This window comes from Salvelinus sp. IW2-2015, linkage group LG15 (assembly GCF_002910315.2).
Source record: "Salvelinus sp. IW2-2015 linkage group LG15, ASM291031v2, whole genome shotgun sequence".
NCBI classification, from domain to species: domain Eukaryota; kingdom Metazoa; phylum Chordata; class Actinopteri; order Salmoniformes; family Salmonidae; genus Salvelinus; species Salvelinus sp. IW2-2015.
The window spans coordinates 44793881-44815331 of record NC_036855.1 but is presented as its reverse complement, the minus strand read 5'-3'; the positions used below and the strand labels follow the sequence as shown (position 1 = coordinate 44815331).

The 21451-nt window shown below is 41.3% G+C and overlaps 1 protein-coding gene across 6 annotated transcripts; it reads left to right on the top strand.

The window, feature by feature from the left end:
• Positions 1 to 942: 942 nt before the first annotated feature.
• Positions 943 to 14971, top strand: shld3 (shieldin complex subunit 3). 6 transcript variants are annotated; one of them, XM_070447167.1, is made up of 3 exons: positions 943 to 1052; positions 11327 to 11603; positions 12156 to 14971. In XM_070447167.1, the coding sequence occupies exon 3, from the start codon at positions 12180 to 12182 to the stop codon at positions 12936 to 12938; it is 759 nt and encodes a 252-aa protein (XP_070303268.1). In that variant the 5' UTR covers positions 943 to 1052; positions 11327 to 11603; positions 12156 to 12179; the 3' UTR covers positions 12939 to 14971. The 6 variants fall into 6 exon arrangements, with proteins under 6 accessions (XP_070303268.1, XP_023858783.1, XP_070303270.1 ...); XM_070447168.1 differs by lacking the exon at positions 943 to 1052 and adding an exon at positions 1090 to 1204; XM_070447166.1 differs by lacking the exon at positions 943 to 1052 and adding an exon at positions 1569 to 1686.
• The last annotated feature ends 6480 nt before the right edge of the window (positions 14972 to 21451 follow it).

Genomic DNA, 21451 nt, shown 5'->3' with positions numbered 1-21451 from the left:
AAGCAATGACATAATTTTCTGGAATTTTCCAAGCTGTTTAGAGGCACAGTCAACTTAGTGTATGTAAACTTCTGACCCACTGGAATTATGATACAGTGAATTATAAGTGAAATAATCTGCCTGTAAACAATTGTTGGGAAAATTACTTGTGTCATGCACAAAGTAGATGTCCTAACCGACTTGCCAAAAGTATAGTTTGTTAACAAGAAATTTGTGGAGTGGTTGAAAAACGAATTTTAATGACTCCAACCTAAGTGTATGTGAACTTCCGACTTCAATTGTATGTGAATGGACAAAGTCATTGATCACGTGACACCATTCATTCCTATGTGAAGACTCCAGGTATAACATAAGCTGRCTTTCCTGGTACAACCAATATCCGATACAAACCGGTAGTTTTTGTTAAATATCCAACAGGAGTTGCTAGATCAGTYGGTTTCCGGAGAGTTAAAGGCTGTAGACATGTGGATTGAGTTCACATCATGTTCTTGCAAGCCTTTTTGATACAAGCACAAGTCAATCAGATGGTCATGGGGTTAGCCCAGGGGAGAACAACTGCCACTTCTTGTTGAAGCCACGTAAATTCAAGGGTGACTTCAGTACTGCAGGTCATAGTTGCAGGCATTGTTTACAGAGAAATGGATCCACCAATACAGTGAATGGAAAAATGTAAATCTTTGTGGTCAATTTTTGTGTAAATTCAAAAAAATATTTAGGCTATCATGGTACCAATAATTGTTTCTAATACACCAGRTGTATGTCCTTGAACAGATTATTTTAAAATTGCACAAAGAAGTAGAGGATAATGTAGTTGCTACTGGCAGCATGCAGTACCCCGGCCAGCCTTCAATTGGAGCTGTTCAATGAGAGGTGGCAGCACTGAGCCCAAATTCAACATCTACTTCTTGGAGTAAGCTCAAACTGCGCATGTTATGTCTCCATGAGACGCCATCATTTGAAAGCAATGAGGTATTTTAAGAACGGTTTGTATAATGAAGTCAGTTAAAATGGCGTCTCATGGAAACATAACACATGCAGTTTGAGCTACTCCAGTAAGTATATTGAACCTAAGCTCAGTTTGTTTGCGCATGTTATGTCTCCATGAGACGCCATCATTTGAGAGCAGAGGTATAACGGTTTGTATAATGAAGTCGGTTAAATGGCGTCTCATGGAAACATAACATGTGCAGTTTGAGCTACTCCAGTAAGTATATTTGACACTAGGTTCAGTTTGTTTGCTTACATGCCATTTAAAAAACAATGCAGATATTGGCGTAAACCTATTTTGGCTTAAGACAAGTAAACTATGAATATGGGCAAATGTAATGATACGCTTGCAAGCTGAGTTTTAATAAGACATCCGATTACCACTTCATTTAGAAATATTATTTATTAGCTAATAAAAACAATCAAATCATTGATGGATCACAAAATAAAATAAATGCATGTTTCTCGTCTGCCCCGGCTAGCCAATCGGCATACGCGTCATCACACTCCCTCGATTGGTCGAGTAGGTGGGTCTTCTGACTTTGTGGCTGTTGTAACTAGTGACGACCACCTGATTCTGTGCTTGTATAAACAAGGCTCGCGAGACGGTGGCGTGAACTGGATCTACACGCTTGCGGACTTCGTTTTTTAAAAAACTCTGGTTACTGACTCCTTTTGGATATTGAACCAAAACTACTGGTTAGTATCGAATATTGATAACCCGAATGTATGTACCACATAAAGTAGCGAAATGCATAGTAATCAAACATTTAAACTAACGTTGTTGCACTCAGTTTGGCTAGCTAGCTGGCTAGTGTAGCTTTCTAACGTTAAATTGCTAACTTAGCTAGCTAACGTTACGTTTACTATTTAACCAAAACAAAGAGAGAAAAGAATGCTTGTTATCTAACTTATTTTCCCAAATTATATTAAGTTAACTTGCAATTGAAGGCATTGCCCCGCGAGTGACAGTTAAATAACATGGGTTTCACTGCTAGATGGCTAACGTTAATAGTTGCTTGCTTGCTAAACAATTTTTTATTTTATTTTTTTATTTTACCGTTATTTTACCAGGTAAGTTGACTGAGAACACGTTCTCATTTTGCAGCAACGACCTGGGGAATAGTTACAGGGGAGAGGAGGGGAATGAATGAGCCAATTATAAACTGGGGATTATTAGGTGACACATGATGGTTTGAGGCCAGATTGGGAATTTAGCCAGGACACCGGGGTTAACACCCCAATGAGTACCGGTACATCGTTTTTTAACTATAAATTAAGGGTTGAGTAGTAGGGCTTGAACCTGCGACTCCTGATGTTATAGTGCAAGCGCACTTGTCTTGGTCCAGGGTCCGGTTCCCCAAAAGCATCTTAAGGCTACGTTCATCGTTAGACCCTTAGTAGGAGCATTGTTACATCTCCGAGCTGTTTTCCGAAACCATTGTACTGTTACTAAAGTTGCTCTTGAAAACGCTCGTTATTTAACGACTGCATCAGACCACTCGTTGAACAATTAAGTGTGTCATTACATAGTTGTTTGCCCTTTCGCGTCACTTTATACTAAGATTTCCCCTAAACAYAAGATCAATGTTATGTCTTTGTGTGACCCACCCCATAACTTCAGAACGAATGTGATATCATAGAGCTCTGACACCGCCTGGTAGAGGTTCTGGATGGCAGGAAGCTTGGCCCCAGTGATGTACTGGGCTGTACACACTACCCTCTCTAGCGCCTTACGGTCAGATGCAGAGCAGTTGCTAAACCAGGCGGGGATGCAACCCGTCAGGATGCTCTCGCTGCTGCAGCTGTAGAACTTTTTGAGGATCTGGGGACCCCTGACAAATCTTTTCAGTCTCCTGAGGGGGGGAAAGGTGGTGTTGTGCCCTCTTCACGACTGTCTTGGTGTGTTTGGACCCTGATAGTTTGTTGATGTGGACACCAAGGTACTTGAAACTCACGACCCGCTCCATTACAGCACCGCCGATGTTAATGGGGGCCTGTTCGGCCCTCCTTTTCCTATAGTCCACGATCAGCTACTTTATCTTGCTCACATTGCGTGATAGGTTGTTGCTAGGTCTCTGACCTTCTCCCTATAGGTTGTCTCATCGTTGTCCGTGATCAGGCCTACCACTGTTGTGTCGTCAGCAAACTTAATGATGGTGTTGGAGTCATGTTTGGCCACTTAGTTGTGGGTGAACAAGGAGTACAGAAGGGGACTAAGCATGCAACCYTGAGGGGCCCCAATGTTGAGGATCAGCGTGGCAGATGTTGTTGCCCGACAGCAAGTCCAGGATCCAGTTGCAGAGGGAGGTGTTTAGTCCCAGGGTCCTTAGCTTAGTGAATGTGATTTTTGGGCACTATGGTGTTGAAAGCTGAGCTGTAGTCAATGGACAGAATTCTTACATAGGTGTTCCTTTTGTCCAGGTGGGAAAGGGCAGTGTGGAGTGCGATTGAGATTACGTCATCTGTGGGTCTAGGATTTCTGCCATGATGGTGTTGTGAGCCATGACCAGCCTATCAAAGCACTTCATGGCTACCGATGTGAGTGCTACGAGGCGGTAATTGTTTAGGCAGGTTACCATCACTTTCTTGGGCAAAGGGACTATGGTGGTCTGTTTGAAACATGTAGGTATTACAGACTTGGTCAGGGAGAGGTTGAAAATGTCAGGGAAGACACTTGCCAGTTGGTCCGTGCATGCTTTGAGTACACGTCCTGGTAATCCGTCTGGCCCCGCAGCTTTGTGAATGTTGACCTGTTTAAAGGTCTTGCTCACATCGGCTACTGAGAGCGTGATCACACAGTTGTCCTAAACAGCTGGTGCTCTCATGCATGCTTCAGTGTTGCTTGCCTCAGTGCGAGTAACAAAGTAGCATAGTTGGTTAGTAGCCCATAAAACGGTGGCCATCCACTCCGGCGCCTGTGATGAAGATTTCTGGTATGAAAGTTCAGAGATCAAATAAAATTGTGCAGGTCACATGCGCCGAATACAACAGGTGTAGACTTAACTGTGAAATGCTTACTTACGAGCCGAGTTAGACGACTCTGGATTAAAAAAATAAAATAAAAACGTTTTAACATGAACATTGCAATTGAGGGCTTCAACAGAGAGGAAGAGGAGACGTGACAGTTTACTCCACCCAACATCTGTCCACGAAAATAAGACAATGAAATGAGGTAGTTAGAGACTGTAGAATTTTTTTATTTGCTATGTGAGGCTTATTTGAATAGAAGGGATATCTTCACGGATGAATCCCGGTTTCAAATCTACTGGGCAGATGGCAGACAATGTGTATGGTGTCCTGTGGGTGAGCAGTTTTCTGATGTCAAAGTTGTGAAAATAGTGCCCCATGGTGGCATTTGGGTTTATAGTATGGGCAGGAATAAGCTACGGACAACGAACACAGTTACAATTTATAGATGGCAATTTGAATGCACAGAGATACTCTGACGAAATCCTGAGGCCCATTGTAGTGCAATTCATCCGTCGCCATCACCTCATGTTTCAGCATGACAATGCTCGGCCCATGTCGCAAGGATCTGTGCACAATTCCTGGTCGCTGAAAATGTCCCATTTCKTCCATGGCCTGCATACTCACCAGACATATCACCCGTTAAATATGTCGATCCAGAGCATCCCAAACGTGTGTGACACCGTGTTCCAGCTCCCTCCAATACCCAGCAACTTCACACAGCCATTTGAAGAGTGGGACAACATTCCACAGGCCACAATCAACAGCCTGATCGAAGGAGATCGTACTGCATGAGACAAATGGTGGTCAAACCAGATACTGTTTTCTGATCCAAACCCCTACATTTTTTATGTATCTGTGACCAACAGATGCATATCTGTATTCAGTCATGTGAAATCCATAGGTTAGGGCCTAATACATTTATTTAAATTGATTGATTTCCTTATATGAACTGTAACTCAGTAAGGTCTTTGAAGTTGTTGCATTTTATAATTTTGTCAAGTGTATCTTGGAAAGATAACTGCCCCGTGCTTCTCCGCCCATACATAGGCTATAGCCTAYTCTATTTAATTGAGACCACACAGGTGCCTGATCTAACAGGTATGGCTACTGAACTAAAAGTAGCAAGAATAACAACGACACTTGGTAAGTTTTTACCTTTTTTAGGTGGACGATTTGCAGGCAGAGACAAATGGTTAATACTAGGGATGCACAATATATCGGTGAACATATCGGAATCAGACGATATTAGCTAAAAACGGCAACACCGGTATCGGCCAATGTCTAGTTTAACGCCGATGTGCAAAATCGATGTCAAAGCTGACGTGCATACCTATGGTGGCATTTGGATATCTGTGACCCATCTATGTGAAACTAGCCACAATAAGGATTAGCCACAATAGTGGAATTTGTGGGTTGCCTTCAAAATAAAAGTATGTCATTGACAGTGATGCAAATAGTATAATTATGCCATATTTTTTTTATCTTGAAGGCTAACCGCAAAGTCCACTGTTGTGGCTAATCCTTATTGTGGCTAGCTTCACATAGATGGSTCCGACCACCATTAATCAACTAAGAACTGTCTTATAAATTAGGGTTGTTTTAGATGACACCTAGCTATATAAACTCTGCAAAAAAAAKAAACATCCTCTCACTGTCAACTGTGTTTATTTTCAGCAAATTTAACATGTAAATATTTGTATGAACATAAGATTCAACAACTGAGACATAAACTGAACAAGTTCCACAGACATGTGACTAACAGAAATGAAATAATGTGTCCCTGAACAAAGGGGGCGGGGGAGGGGTCAAAAGTAAATCAGTATCTGGTGTGGCCACCAGCTGCATTAAGTACTGCAGTGCATCTCCTCATGGACCAGATTTGCCAGTTCTTGCTGTGAGAGGTTATCCCACTATTCCATCAAGGCACCTGCAAGTTCCCGGACACTTCTTGGGGAAATGGCTCTAGCCCTTACCCTCCGATCCAACAGGTCCCAGACGTGCTCAATGGGATTGAGATCCGGGCTCTTCGCTGGCCATGGCAGAACACTAACATTCCTGTCTTGCAGGAAATCACGCACAGAATGAGCAGTATGGCTGGTGGCATTGTCATGTTGGCAGGTCATGTCAAGATGAGCCTGCAGGAAGGGTACCACATGAGGGAGGAGGATGTCTTCCCTGTAACTTTAGCACAGCGTTGAGATTACCTGCAATRACAACAAGCTCAGTCCGATGATGCTGTGACACACCTCCCCAGACCATGACGGACTCTCCACCTCCAAATCGATCCCGCTCTAGAGTACAGGCCTCGGTGTAACTCTTATTCCTTCGTCGTTACACGTGAATCCGACCATCACCCCCGGTGAGACAAAACCGTGACTCGTAAGTGAAGAGCACTTTTTGCCAGTCCTGTCTGGTCCAGCGACGGGGGGTTTGTGCCCATAGGCGACGTTGTTGACGGTGATGTCTGGTGAGGACCTGCCTTACAACAGGCCTACAAGCCCTCAGTCCAGCCTCTCTCAGCCTATTGCGGACAGTCTGAGCACTGATGGAGGGATTGTGCGTTCCTGGTGTAACTCGGGCAGTTGTTGTTGCCGCCATCCTGTACCTGTCCCGCAGGTGTGATGTTCGCATGTACCGATCCTGTGCAGGTGTTACACGTGGTCTGCCACTGCGAGGACGATCACCTGTCCATCCGGTCTCCCTGTAGCTCTGTCTTAGGCGTCTCCCAGTACGGACATTGCAATTTACAACTGCAGTCCTCATGCCTCCTTGAGCATGCCTAAGGCACGTTCACGCAGATGAGCAGGGACCCTGGGCATCTTTCTTTTGGTGTTTTTCARAGTCAGTAGAAAGGCCTCTTTAGTGTCCTTAGTTTTCATAACTGTGACCTTAATTGCCTACAGTCTGTAAGCTGTTAGTGTCTTAACGACTGTTCCACGGGTGCATGTTCCTTAATTGTTCATGGTTCATTGAACAATCATGGGAAACGGTGTTTAAACCCTTTACAATGAAGATCTGTGTAGTTATTTGGCTTTTTACGAATTATCTTTGAAAGACAGGGTCCTGAAACAGATGTGTTTCTTTTTTTGCTGAGTTAGCTAGCTAACTATAGCTACTGAAACAGATTGTCGTTTTGTTATTTTTTGGGGTAAGAACATTGTTTGCATTGGTTTTTGGCCCAAAATTTCATATCGGTGCATTGCTTGTTAATACTTATTGAAAATGAAAAGTAGCATTGCGTTGTTCCTTTTCAATGATGGTTATATGTTTTTTTTTAATTAAGTAAAAAATTGCCACTTGCGCCGAATACAACAGGTGTAGTAGACCTTGCCATGAAATGCTTACTTACAAGCCCTAAACCAACAATGCCGTATTCTGAAAATATTTACTAAATAAGCTCAAGTWAAAAAAAAAGTAGGTTGTCAAGGAGCTGTCAAGGAGACTTTTGGATCTACACTTGAACTTAGTCTCATGTGAATCGATATCCCTGTGTTTTGAGAGAAATGTCTGAGTTTGACCRGTGTTGCTTTGCTGTTTGAGCAAGAAAACAWCTGATTTGATAATGTGCTGCGCATAGTCTACTGTATATATGATGGGCCTACATGTATCAACTTTCAAAGTTAATGTTTTTATGTTTTGTGTGGATAATTGAACAACGCCAAATGCATAATAAAATAATATTGTGACCAGTTTAATGCAACCCTTTTGTGTTAATAGATCGCAAAGCAGCATGCAACTGAGCTAAAAGTTAGGAAATTACAAGTTCACTTTCTCATACATAGCCTAAAACGCATATCATCTGAAGGCTGGTGGGCATCTAGGGCGTATTCTACTGCAGATCACTAAAATATCCTAATGATTATGATCACACTTCCTCAATTCAAATATGGTGACACTATACCAAAGATGGTTTAGAAACTTGGGAGCCAAGCCCGATTTTATCAGGGTAGCCTGTTATCGCCTGGAGTTGTAATATCTTCACCCCTAGAAAAAAATCCTCCAGGCTTCTGTCATAACTGTCAATTTATTTAAAAAAATAACAATTACAATAGGGCAGTTTGTAAAATAAATAAATAAATAATGATCCTGTCCAAATCATCCTCTGGAATAACATAACCAACATTCTCTAATACTATTCCCATGTGAATAGTTATTTAGGCTAACGAATAGAAAGCAGAAGGACGACAGTTTCCAAATCAACTGTGGGACAACAAAAATATACCAACCAATGACCTCTGTCGGGATCCGCAGGTCCCGCGGGAATGCAACCCTCTACAGGGAGACCACAATATTACTGCTCTCAAGATGCATCCAGCACAGATATTGCAAAGCAGTTGGGGGCAGCACTCTTCTAATAAAGTTTTGACAGTTGGGTCAAAGTTAGAAACAAATCAAAAATACACACTTTGTGGGGAAGGGTAGAGCAGTASGAATATAGAACTTCTGCCTCCAATTATGATATTGAGAAGAAACAGCCATTGCCATGCTTTTGACACCCCAACTATAAACAATAGCCAAGCTGGCTCAACATCAAAAGCATAGCTACCTTAATTATCTTGTTTCTGTGGTTAACTGTTGTGCACATGCCCTAGTTAACAGCCAGGCGAAGTATGTCACCGGCATCTAGGGCTGGGCGGTGTACCGTATTTAAGCAATACGGTATGAGGGGGTGTGGTCACGGCCAAGGGCTGTTCTTAGGCACGGTGTGGTATATTGGCCATATCACAAACCCCCGAGGTGCCTTATTGCTATTATAAACTGGTTACCGACGTAATTGGAGCAGTAAAAAGAAATGTTTAGTCATAGCCGTGGTATACGCTCTGATATACCATGGCTGTCAGCCAATCAGCATTCAGGGCTCGAACCACCCAGTTCATAMATGCAACTCCGGTGCATGTAATGTCCGTTTTAATAGTTTACTCTACTTGACTCATCTTTCTCCCTCTCCTGCTTGCTGCATGCAGCTTCCCCCCAAGCCCTGCCCCCTATGGCTCGAGAGAGTAATTGCTCAAGCACTGAGTCATGAGCACTTTCTTGCCATGCACTCTGCAGTCTGCATGGTCAGATGCAACAAGATGTTGGTGACAATGATGCTGCTTTCCACAAGCGATCTATAAATACACAATTMGTTTGTGTATCATACTATCTGCAATCTACTGTCTACTAGTTTCTTTTCTTAGCAAGTTGTGGCTAAAATAAATTGTATTAGATGCTAATCGCTAGTTAGCTGGCTAGCTAGCTTTATTAAAGTTGGAGCAAGCGTAGCTAACTAATACAGCCTAGTGCTGGTGTAGGCCTAGATAAGCATGTTGTTTGTGCAACCTTAGTTAGCTACATGAGGTAAGAAAACATGTTATGTAACATCTAATTAGGGTCCCCTGGAAACAGTGACCAACATTTTGGTTCCTACCCTGTAAATAATTCCTCCCTGGCTTATTCGTTCGTTTATGCCAAACATAAATGTATTAAAGATGCTACCCACTATATTCAAAGTGTATAATTATAATAATCATATTTCCATGCTTCCAACAGTTCACCAATTAACTAGGCTTAGATTTTTGGCCCATATAATGTAGCACAGTGTGGCAATGATAACAATAGTGCAGAAATTGATAAAAATGCTGGAAATTATTTTAGTTTGAAGTTGGATTGTTTTATACTGTTCAATCAAAATGAATCAAGCCTATTGAAATCACTTATGTAYAGTGCATTTGCAAAGTATTCAGACCTTTTTCCACATTTTGTTTACGTTACAGCCTTATGCTAAAATGGATTCAGTTATTTGTTTTCCTCATCAATCTACACACAATACCCCATAATAACAAAGTRGRAAAAGGTTTTTGAAATTTTTGCAAATAAAGATACCTTATTCACATATGTATTCAGACCCTTTGCTATGCGACTCGAAATTAAGCTCAGGTGCATCCTGTTTACATGGGTTATCCTTGATGTTTCTACAACTTGATTGTAATCCACCTTTGGTAAATTCAATTGATTGGTCATGATTTGGAAAGGCACAAGAGTCCAWATAAGGTCCCACAGTTGACAGTGCATGTCAGAGCAAAAACCAAGCCATGAGGTCCGTAGAGCTCCGAGACAGGATTGTGTTGAGGCACAGATCTGGGGAAGGGTACCAAAAACGTTCTGCAGTATTGAAGGTCCCCAAGAACAGTGGCCTCCAGCCTTCTTTTAATGGAAGAAGTTYGGAACCACCAAGACTCTTCCTAGAGCTGGCCGCCCGGCCAAACTGAGCAATCGCAGGAGAAGGGCCTTGGTCAGGGAGGTGACCAAGAACCTGATGGTCACTCTGACAGAGCTCCGGAGTTCCTCTTTGGAAATGGAAGAACCTTCCWGAAGGACAACCATCTCTGCAGCACTCCACCAATAAGGCCTTARTGGTAGAGTGGCCAGACGGAAGCCACACTTCAGTAAAAGGCAAATGACAGCCAGCTTGGMGTTTGCCAAAGGCACCAAAAGGACCCTGACCATGAGAAACAAGATTCTCTGGTCTGAATAAACCAAGATTGACCTCTTTAGCCTGAATGCCAAGCGTCACGTCTGGAGGAAACGTGGTGGCGACATCATGCTGTGGTTATGTTTTTCTGGGGCAGGACTGGGAGACTAGTCAGGGTTGAGGAAAAGATGAACCGAGCAAAGTACAGAGAGATCCTTGATGAAAACCTACTCCGGACCTCGGACTGGAGYGAAGGTTCACTTTCCAACAGGACAACAACCCTAAACACACAGCTGAGACAATGCAGGAGTGTCTTTGGGACAAGTCTCTGAATGTCCTTGAGTGGCCCAGCCAGAGCCTGGACTTGAACCCAATCTAACATCTTTTTTAATTTTTTTAATTTCACCTTTATTTAACCAGGTAAGCTCGTTGAGAACACGTTTTCATTTACAACTGTGACCTGGCCAAGATAAAGCAAAGCAGTGCGACAGAAACAACAACACAGAGTTACACGTGGAATAAACAAGCATACAGTCAATAACACAATAGAAGAATAAAAAAAATGRAAGTCTATATGCAGTGTGTGCAAATGGCATGTGGAGGTAAGGCAATAAATAGGCCATAGTAGCAAAGTAATTACAATTTAGCAGATTAACACTGGAGTGATTGATGAGCAGATGATGGTGTGTAAGTAGGWATACTGGTGTGCAAAAGAGCAGCAAAGTAAATAAAAACAATATGGGGAYGAGGTAGGTAGATTGGGTGGGCTATTTACAGATGGACTATGTACAGCTGCAGCGATCGGTTAGCTGCTCAGATAACTGATGTTTAAAGTTAGTGAGGGAAATGTAAGTCTCCAGCTTCAGCTATTTATTTAATTTAAAAAAAATTTTTTTTTTTTTGCAATTTAAGGATACGGTGACTGACAGAGTCGAAAGCCTTGGCCAGGTCGATGAAGACGGCTGCACAGTACTGTCTTTTATCGATGGCGGTTATGATATCTCTGGAGAGACCTGAAAATAGATGTACAGCGAAGCTCCCCATCCAACCTTAGAGCTTGAGAGGATCTGCAGAAAAGAATGGGAGAAACTCTCCAAATACAGGTGTGCCAAGCTTGTAGCAGCATAMCCAAGAAGACTCGAGGCTGTAATCTCTGCCAAAGGTGCTTCAACAAAGTACTGAGTAAAGGGTATGAATACTTTTGTAGATGTGATATTTTAGTTTTGCATTCTTAATAATAAAAATTWAGTTTTTGTTTTGTCATTATGGGGTATTGTGTGTAGATTGAGRKGGGGGAATTATTTCATCCATTGTAGAATAAGGCTGTAAAGTAAGAAAATGCGGAAAAAGTAATCTGGTATGAATACTTGCTGAATGCACTGTATGTCCTGCCATCCTAGGGTCATTAAGTACTCAAAGCATATTTGGACCTTTTTTATTATGTAAAAACACTAAATATCATCATTCTGTGAAACTTTTGAAAAATAGGGTAAAATGATATTTTGGCTATATCGCCCAGCCCTATCAGCATATCTGTGTTACATTACAACAATGTAATAACAGATGCTGATGGCAGATCCCAGTCTGGGCTATGAAAGTAGCACAGAGCTATTTCAGGTTTTTCTAAACCAGTATTCTTCAAAAAACCAACAGATTGTTACACCCAATTTTTACAAAGAGCACTTTTGATGTACAGTCATTCAATACTGATTTTAACCACGTCTTCTCTTATCTTCTGTAGGACTGTGATATGGACTTGTGAGGAATGAGATGGCAAAACCTTATGGATGTCTTGTTGCATTACAAAAGCACCGATGGCGGCTTGAAAATCTTAGTGGACAAAACAGAAAAGGCCTTGGAGGACTTCCCCTGTCGTGTTTTGCCTATATTTACACCATGGTTCCCACCTGAAAGTGACAAATTGCTGCCAATTAGACCCTTAAAGTCACCGCCGGGAATTTCTCTGGAAGATTTGGAAAATATCCAAACACATCTGCAGTCTGCTGAGCCATTACTAACCTCCCATCCCTGTGCCGAAAGCATTCAGAACTTGGCTCTAACCAGTTTGGGGAGATCCACCTTGCATGTACAGGCATGCTCTGAGATTGGAACGTCAGCACAGCATAAAGATACTCTCCATAGTGAGAGGGAAGTGAGAAGAACATGGAGTGTTTTTTCACAGAGAGGTTTATACATTCACAACACTCAAACATTCTCCAAACAATTCCACAAGGTTGTTTGGAGGCACGGACTTCACATGCGCCAGAGAGCAAAATGGGTTATTGACAAACTGAACTTTGTCACTGGAGACATAGAACATACATGGAGAGGACTGAACCGGGCCATCAGGAACTCCATGCTTCCAACTTGCAATGCCAACATTCAGAGGGATCTGACACAAATCTGTGTGTTCTGCGATGTATTATACTGTGAATATGTTGGAAATTATTTAAAGGAAGAATTTCAAGTCACTGGACATATCACTTTATTTGTTCATAGACTTGGAGACATTTTCACTTTATAGAAATTAGTGATTGTCAGAATTTGATCCGTGTGTCACTGCCATCTATTTTGTTTACTGTAGTAGGCAGGTTTTCATTGACCTAGGTGTATTCGATTTTTAAAGCAATGTCGCAAAAAAAATTCTGAGATGTGTAATGGAAAYGGCAGATAGAGGAGACATTTTATAAAGATCTACAACATTTTTCTCCATTTGACAGGGGTGGATTATTCTTCTGTCGAACTTTTGTTATTGCGGCAAATGATGCTGGAAACTGTTTTTCGAATAAATGATGATTGCTAAATCATTTGGAAGGTATGCGAGGAACGTGATGTCACCACGTAACTATAAAGCTCCCGTCCTCAATTGAATTGCAAAATAAACATTAAATTATAAAAATGGGTTTTTGCAGGACACCGCTTGTCCTAACTTTCAAGAATGCCTGAATTGCTTCACCTTGATTTTCTGGTTGGCTGGTAAGTTTCACCAACCAATTATTTCAGTTCTATAGGAGTGCAAATTTCCCCATGGCACAGACCGTGGCACATGATAAGTATTACAATATGGCAAAAATTAGTTACTGCATTCTATCCRTGCTGGCTTTCGCGGGCTACCTAAGACTTAAAACAGATAGGTGGGAGGGCATACAGTCTGTCAAATCAAATTTATTTATATAGCCTTTCTTACATCAGCTGATATCTCAAAGTGCTGTACAGAAACCCAGCCTAAAACCCCAAACAGCAAGCAATGCAGGTGTAGAAGCACAGCTAGGAAAAACTCCCTAGAAAGGCCAAAACCTAGGAAGAAACCTAGAGAGGAACCAGGCTATGAGGGGTGGCCAGTCCTCTTCTGGGTGTAGATTATAACAGAACATGGCCAAGATGTTCAAATGTTCATAAATAACCAGCATGGTCAAATTATWATAATCACAGTAGTTGTCGAGGGTGCAGCAAGTCAGCACCTCAGGAGTAAATGTCAGTTTGCTTTTCATAGCCGATCATTAASAGTATCTCTACCGCTCCTGCGGTCTCTAGAGAGTTGAAAACAGCAGGTCTGGGACTGGATGTGCTACCTGTGACGTGCTACAATTTATTAATGTGTAATTTGCCTAAATGGGCAATGGAAACACTTCAACTACATTTCCATCCAACCATTTAATGCTGATGAATTACCTGACGCATGAAAAAAGTCATGACTAGGGTGATGGAAATATGTWTTTTTTTWTTTTTTATGCCAATATATTGTTCAACATGGTGGGATCTTTTTGTGTCGGTCAAATGTATTATGCAAGAAATGGTGGTGGAAACACCTCGATGTGCAAATATTCATATAATAACCATCATATTGAAGTAAACTTGGAGTCATGCGATATGTTGTGTGGTCCTCCCACGAAGACTCAGGAAAGCATGCAGTTTATTAGGCTACAGATGAAATAAGTTAWGATAACCTTCACAGGGGGGTAAAAGTACAAGGTGATGAGCTTGATGCTCCTTTCCAATAAATATCGAGGGTCTTACTCTGATGACAAGATGATCGATGCTTGGCTGCCGTTTTRACAAATGCAAATAATATAACTCTTATCCATAATAATCTCAATGTAGGTAGCCTAGCCGCACTGTATCTGCGAGCTGTTGGCTAGATCGCATGTGCCAAGACCAGAGTGGGCACATTTGCTATATAACCAAAAGTTTTTGCGACAAAACCATCAGTAGAGTTGAACATTTGATGGAAACCCATTTAACTTGTATTTTTCATTCTGTACATGAGAATTTAACAGAAATAGTTTATTTTATGTGCAGTATCATCACCCCACAGCCTTTTATCCTCAAAGTCAATCAGATGGAAACATCTGGTAGGAATATGCTCATATTGTATTATGCAGATTTTAGAAATATATGCATCCAAATCTGCTGCAAATTGGATGGGAACCTAGCCACTGTAGGTTTTTGCGAAAAAGTGTTACTTCATCAACACGATACTTTTGTGTGTGTGTACAGTTGAAGTCGGAAGTTTACATACACTTAGGTTGGAGTCAATAAAACTTGTTTTTCAACCTCTCCACAAATTTTTTGTTGACAAACTATAGTTTGGGCAAGTCGGTTAGGACATCTACTTTGTGCATGACATAAGTAATTTTTCCAACAATTCTTTACAGACAGATTATTTCACTTATAATTCACTGTATCATAATTCCAGTGGGTTAGAAGTTTACATACAATACACTAAGTTGACTGTGCCTTTTAAACAGCTTAGTAAATTCAAGAAAATGGATGTCATGGCTTTAGAAGCTTCTGATAGGCTAATTGACATAATTTGAGTCAATTGGAGGTGTACCTGTGGATGTATTTCAAGGCCTACTTTCAAACTCGGTGCCTCTTTGCTTGACATCATGGGAAAATCAAAAGAAATCAGCCTGGTTCATCCTTGGGAGCAATTTCCAAATGCCTGAAGGTACCACGTTAATCTGTACAARCAATAGTACGCAAGTATAAACACCATGGGACCACGCAGCCGTTATACCGCTCAGGAAGGAGACGCATTCTGTCTCCTAGAGATGGACGCACTTTGGTGCGAAAAGTGCAAATCAATCCCAGAACAACAGCAAAGGACCTTGTGAAGATGCTGGAGGAAACAGGTACAAAAGTATCTATATMCACAGTAAAACGAGTCCTATATYGACATAACCTGAAAGGCCGCTCAGCAAGGAAGAAGYCACTGCTCCAAACCCGCCATTAAAAAAAACAGACTACGGTTTGCAACTGCACATGGGGACAAACATCCTACTTTTTGGAGAAATGTCCTCTGGTCTGATAAAAAATCCTAACTGACCTAAGACAGAATTTTTACTAGGATTAAATGTCAGGAATTGTGAAAAACTGAGTTTAAATGTATTTGGCTAAGGTGTATGTTAACCTCTGACTTCAACTGTATATTATGTAATATACACTACCGTTCAAACGTTTGGTGTCACTTAGAATGTACTGTTTTTGAAAGAAAACCTTATTTTTTTTGTCCATTTGAAATAACATCTAATTGATCGGAAATACAATGAAGACATTGTTAATGTTGTAAATGACTATTGTAGCTGGAAACGACAGATAAAAAAAGAAAGAATATCTACATAGGCGTACAGAGGCCCACTATCAGCAACCGTCACTCCTTTTTTCCATTGGCACGTTGTATTAGCTAGTCCAAATCTATAATTTTAAAAGGCTAATTGATCAATAGAAACCCTTTTGCACTTGTGTTAGCACAGCAGAAAAGTGTTGTTCTGATTAAGGAAGCAATAAAACTGGCCTTTAGACTACTTGAGTATCTGGAGCATCAGCATTTGTGGTTTCGATTACAGGCTCAAAATGGCCAGAATCAAAGAACTTTCTTCTGAAACTCGTCAGTCTATTCTTGTTCTGAGAAATGAAGGCTATTCAATGCTAGAAATTGCCAATAAACTGAAGATCTCGTACAACACTGTACTACTCCCTTCATAGAACAGCGCAAACTGTCTAACCAGAATAGAAAGAGGAGTGGGAGGCCCCGGTGCACAACTTAGCAAGGGGACAAGTACATTAGTGTGTCTAGTTTGAGAAACAGACAACTTACAAGTCCTCAACTGGCAGCTTTATTAAATAGTACCCGCAAAACACCAGTCTCAACGTCAACAGTGAAAAGGCGACTCCGGGATGCTGGTCTTCTATGCAGAGTTTCTCTGTTCTTTGACCCATCTTAATCTTTTCTTTTTATTCTCCTGTCTGAGATATGGCTTTTTCTTTGAGTCTCTGCCTAGAAGGCCAGCATCCCGGAGTCGCCTTTTCACTGTTGACGTTGAGACTGGTGTTTTGCGGGTACTATTTAATGAAGCTGCCAGTTGAGGACTTGTAAGTTGTCTAACAGCTTGTAGAAGAGTAAGGAGGTAGGCAATAAATAGGCCATAGAGTCAAAATAATTACAATTTAGCATTAATACTGGAGTGATAGATGTGCAGATGATGATGTGCAAGTAGAGATACTGGGGTGCAAAAGAGCAAGAGTGTAAGTAATAATATGGGGATGAGGTAGTTGGGTGTGCTATTTACAGATTGGCTGTGTACAGGTACAGTGATCGGTAAGCTGCTCTGTCAGCTGATTCTTAAATGCATCTACAGTGCCTTCCAAAAGTATTCACCCGCCTTGGCATTTTTCCTATTTTGTTGCCTTACAACCTGGAATTAAAATAGTTTTTGGGGTTTGTATCTATTGATTTACACAACATGTCTACCACTTTGAAGATGCAAAATAGTTTTTCTTGTGAAACAAACATGTAATAAGACAAAGAAACACAGAACTTGAGCATGCATACTATTCCCCCCCACCCCACCCACCCACCCAAAGTCAATACTTTGTAGAGCCACCTTTTGCAGTAATTACAGCTGCAAGTCTCTTGGGGTATGTCTCTATAGCTTGGCACATCTAGCCACTGGGATTTTTTCCATTCTTCAAGGCAAAACTGCTCCAGCTCCTTTAAGTGGGATGGTTCTGCTGGTGTACAGCAATCTTCAAGTCATAACACAGATTCTCAATTGGATTGAGATCTGGGCTTTGACTAGGCCTTCCAAGACATTTAAATGTTTCCCTTAACTTCTTTGGACTGGGGGGCAGTATTGAGTAGCTTGGATATAAGGTGCCCAGAGTAAACTGCCTGCTACTCAGGCCCAACAGCTAGAATATGCATATTATTAGTAGATTTGGATAGAAAACCTGAAGTTTCTAAACTGTTTGAATGATGTCTGTGAGTATAACAGAACTAATATGGCAGGCAAAAACCTGAGAAAAAAATCCAACCAGGAAGTGGGAAATATGAGGTTTGTAGTTTTCAAGTCATTGCACTTCCTAAGGCTTCCACTAGATGCCAACAGTCTTTAGAACCTTGTTGAGGCTTCTACTGTAAGGGGGAGAGATGAGAGCTGTTTCAACCAGATGTCTGGCAGAGTGCCATGAGCTCAGTCTCGCGCGCCCGTGAGAGTTAGCTGCGTTCCATTGCATTTCTAAAGACAAAGGAATTCTCCGGTTTAAACATTATTGAAGATTATGATAAAAACATCCTAAAGATTGATTCTATACATCGTTTGACATGTTTCTACGAACTGTAATATGACTTTTCGTCTGAACTTCGCCTGGACTTGCCCGCGCCTCCTGAGTTTGGATTTGTGAACTAAATACGCGACAAAAAGGAGGTATTTGGACATAATGATGGACTTTATCGAACAAAACAAACATTTTTTTTATTATTTTTTTATATTTATTTTTGCATTTTCCAATTAACAACATTCAAGACAAAAGTGAAAAGATATTAGACAACAATAGGACAAAGTGACAGTAACAGACGAGCGTAACAAAGAAAGAAAAAATAAAACAAATTATAATTATATATACAAACATACAATAAAAAAAATAATAATGAGACATTGGATCATATGGTCGCTGCCGTAGGCTACATATTATACATTACGTGTGAAACATTATATAAGGATAATATAGAGATTAATTCAATGTGATGTGGGGGAGATTCTCCATATAGTCAATAAAAAGGTTGACAAATTCTGTAAAATGTCTTTAACTTATTCTCAAGCAGTAAGTCATTTTCTCCAGTGGGATACAACTATTAACTTCTGATAGCCACATTGCAACTGGCAGGAGGAATCCAATTTCCATTTCAAGGCAATACATTTCTTGGCAATCGCTAGCAATATTTCTGTTAGCTTTATAGTATGCTTTGCCTAAGATTGGTGTTAGTAAAGTTGCCCAGTAGACAGACTCCGGGTCTAAAGGGAATGCAACCCCGTGAATTGAGGATATGTATCGCATACCCCCTGCCAGAAACCGTGTAGTTTGAACGCTGCCAAGTGGAATGGAGGAATGTTCCTTCATCTAAGCCACATCTAAAACATAGGGAGGAGATATCAGGGTTGAACTTGTGCAGTCTGATGGGGTGATATAGAGCTGATGGAGGAAATTAAACTGGATCAGTCTGTATCTGGAGTTCAATGTGGATGTAACACCATCCCTGCATAGGTCACTCATAGACCCTCATCAAGATCAATACCCAGATCTTTTTCCCATCTAAGTCGGGTTTATCTAGCCCAGGCAGTGTTAGTCCTGACATAAGAGCATCGTAAACACGGGAAATGGTCTTGAACAGTGGTTGGTCTGCGTGCAGAGTTGTTCAATAGGTGACATCTTGGTAGGTTCCATTGTCCCTTGAGAGACACCCTAATAAAGTTTCGTAGTTGTAGGTAGCTAAAGAAGTCCCTGTTAGGCAAGTGGTATTTCTGTTTCAGCTGATCAAAAGACATAAGAACTCCCTCCTCGTAACAATGTTCCAGAAGAGTGATCCCCTTATCAGACCATGGTCTAAAGTTACTATTCTGGAAAAACATAGGAATCACTCTATTGTTCCATAAAGGGGTTTTAGGGGAAAGGAATCCCCCTCGTCCGAACAGCTCATGCAGTTTGCACCATGCCAGGACAGAATGTATGATTAAAGGGTTGTCTGTGATGGTTTTTATAGAGTTTCTGTCCCATTTGTAAAACAATTCTGCCCCAGTGTCATCATTTACCTCAAGCTTTTCAATGTTCAACCATGAGGGAGAGGGACCCTTGTCAAACCTCTGAGCCAGAAACCTAGACTGTGCTGCACAGTAGTGCATTCTAAAATTGGGGAGGTTTAAGCCCCCTTGACTGTAATCAAGGGTCAGTTTATCCAGGCCAACCCTAGGGGTTTTACCGTGCCAGATAAATCATCTGGTCAGCTTGTCGAGAGAGGAAAAGAATGCTGCGGGAACAGGGATAGGGAGAGATTGAAACAGRTATAGAAATCTGGGCAGGACATTCATTTTAATTACATTGATTCTACCCAGTAGAGTGAGAGGTARGTCCATCCATTTACAAAGGTCACCCTCCACCTTTTGCAACAAACTGGCCAGATTGAGTTTATAGAGGTTGTTCAGATTACCATCCACCATTATGCCCAAATATGTGAAGCCCATAGGCGACCATCTAAAAGGAAACTTGTGCTTGATGGTATGATGGTCAAAGACAGACAACGGTAAGATTTCGCTTTTATCAAAATTGACCTTATATCCAGAGAAAGAACTATAACACTGTAGTAGGATCTGCAAGTGAGAGAGGGAGTGTTCTGGGTTTGTTAGARATAAGATAAGGTCGTCCGCAAAGAGTGATAATTTATGGGTATGGGGGCCCACCTCAAAGCCATGTATGTCAGGGCACGTTCTAATAGCCTCAGCCAACGGTTCGATGGCGAGGGCAAAGAGGTGGGGGCTAATTGGGCAACCTTGTCTGTTCCCCCTATAGAGAGGGAAAGAGGAGGAAGTAATCCCATTGGCAGCAATCCTAGCTTTAGGAGATTTGTAGAGTGATTTTATCAAATTTACAAACACGGTACCTAAACCAAACTTTTCCAAGACGCGAAAGAGGTATGGCCATTCAACCCTATCAAAGGCCTTTTCAGCGTCGAGGGAGACTGCGACACTAGGTATTTTGTTTTTGTTAGCAAGGTGAATTATATCAAAGAACCTTCTGAGATTATTGGAGGACAATCTATTAATTATGAAGCCAGTCTGATCTGGGTTGACCAACAGGGGAAGACATGACTCCAGTCTCTTAGATAGCATCTTGGTGACCAGTTTACAATCTGTGTTAAGGAGAGAGATTGGTCTATAGGAGGCGCACTTTAGTGGGTTTTTCCCTTTCTTGTGGATTACAGTAATCACTGCTTGAGAGAAAGACTCTGGAAAGCAGTTGTCTTCCCTGGCTTTTTTAAGTACCTCSATAAGGTAGGGGACCAACAGCTCCCTAAATTCTTTATAGAACTCTGGAGGGAAGCCATCCTCCCCAGGAGATTTATTWGAAGGTAAGGACTTAATGGCCTCAGGAACTGAGAATTCAGGAACTGAGAAGTGTTCACTCAGGCGCTCGCTGTCTTCCCCTGACAGGCATTGGAGGATGAGAGAGGAGAGAAAGGAGTCGATCTCTGATAGATCATCGCTTGATTGGGAAGTGTAGAGGTCTTCATAGTATTTCTTAAAAGTATTATTAATTTCAGTAGGGTCGAAAGATATCTCATTAGTAAGAGTTTCTATAGCATTAATTGTCCTCTTACTTTCCTCTGCTTTCAGTTGCCATGAACTGGATCCTGGGAGTGCATTCTGATGAAGACATCAAAGGTAAGTGATATTTATAATGCTATTTCTGACTTTTGGTGACACTCTCCTTCTTTGGAAAATGGCTGTATGTTTTTCTGTGACTTGGCGCCTTCCAAACCATAATCGCAAGGTGTGCTTTCGCCGTAAAGCGTTTTTAATTGAAATCTGACCGCAGACGAGGTCTTGCATTAAGGGAGAAGTTTATCTATATTTCCATGAATAACATTGTATCTTTTTATCAATGTTTTATTATGAAGTATTTCTGTAATTGTTGATGTGGCTCTCTGCACTTTCCACAGAATGTTTGTTTGAGACGTAATGCATTTCTGACATTAAATAC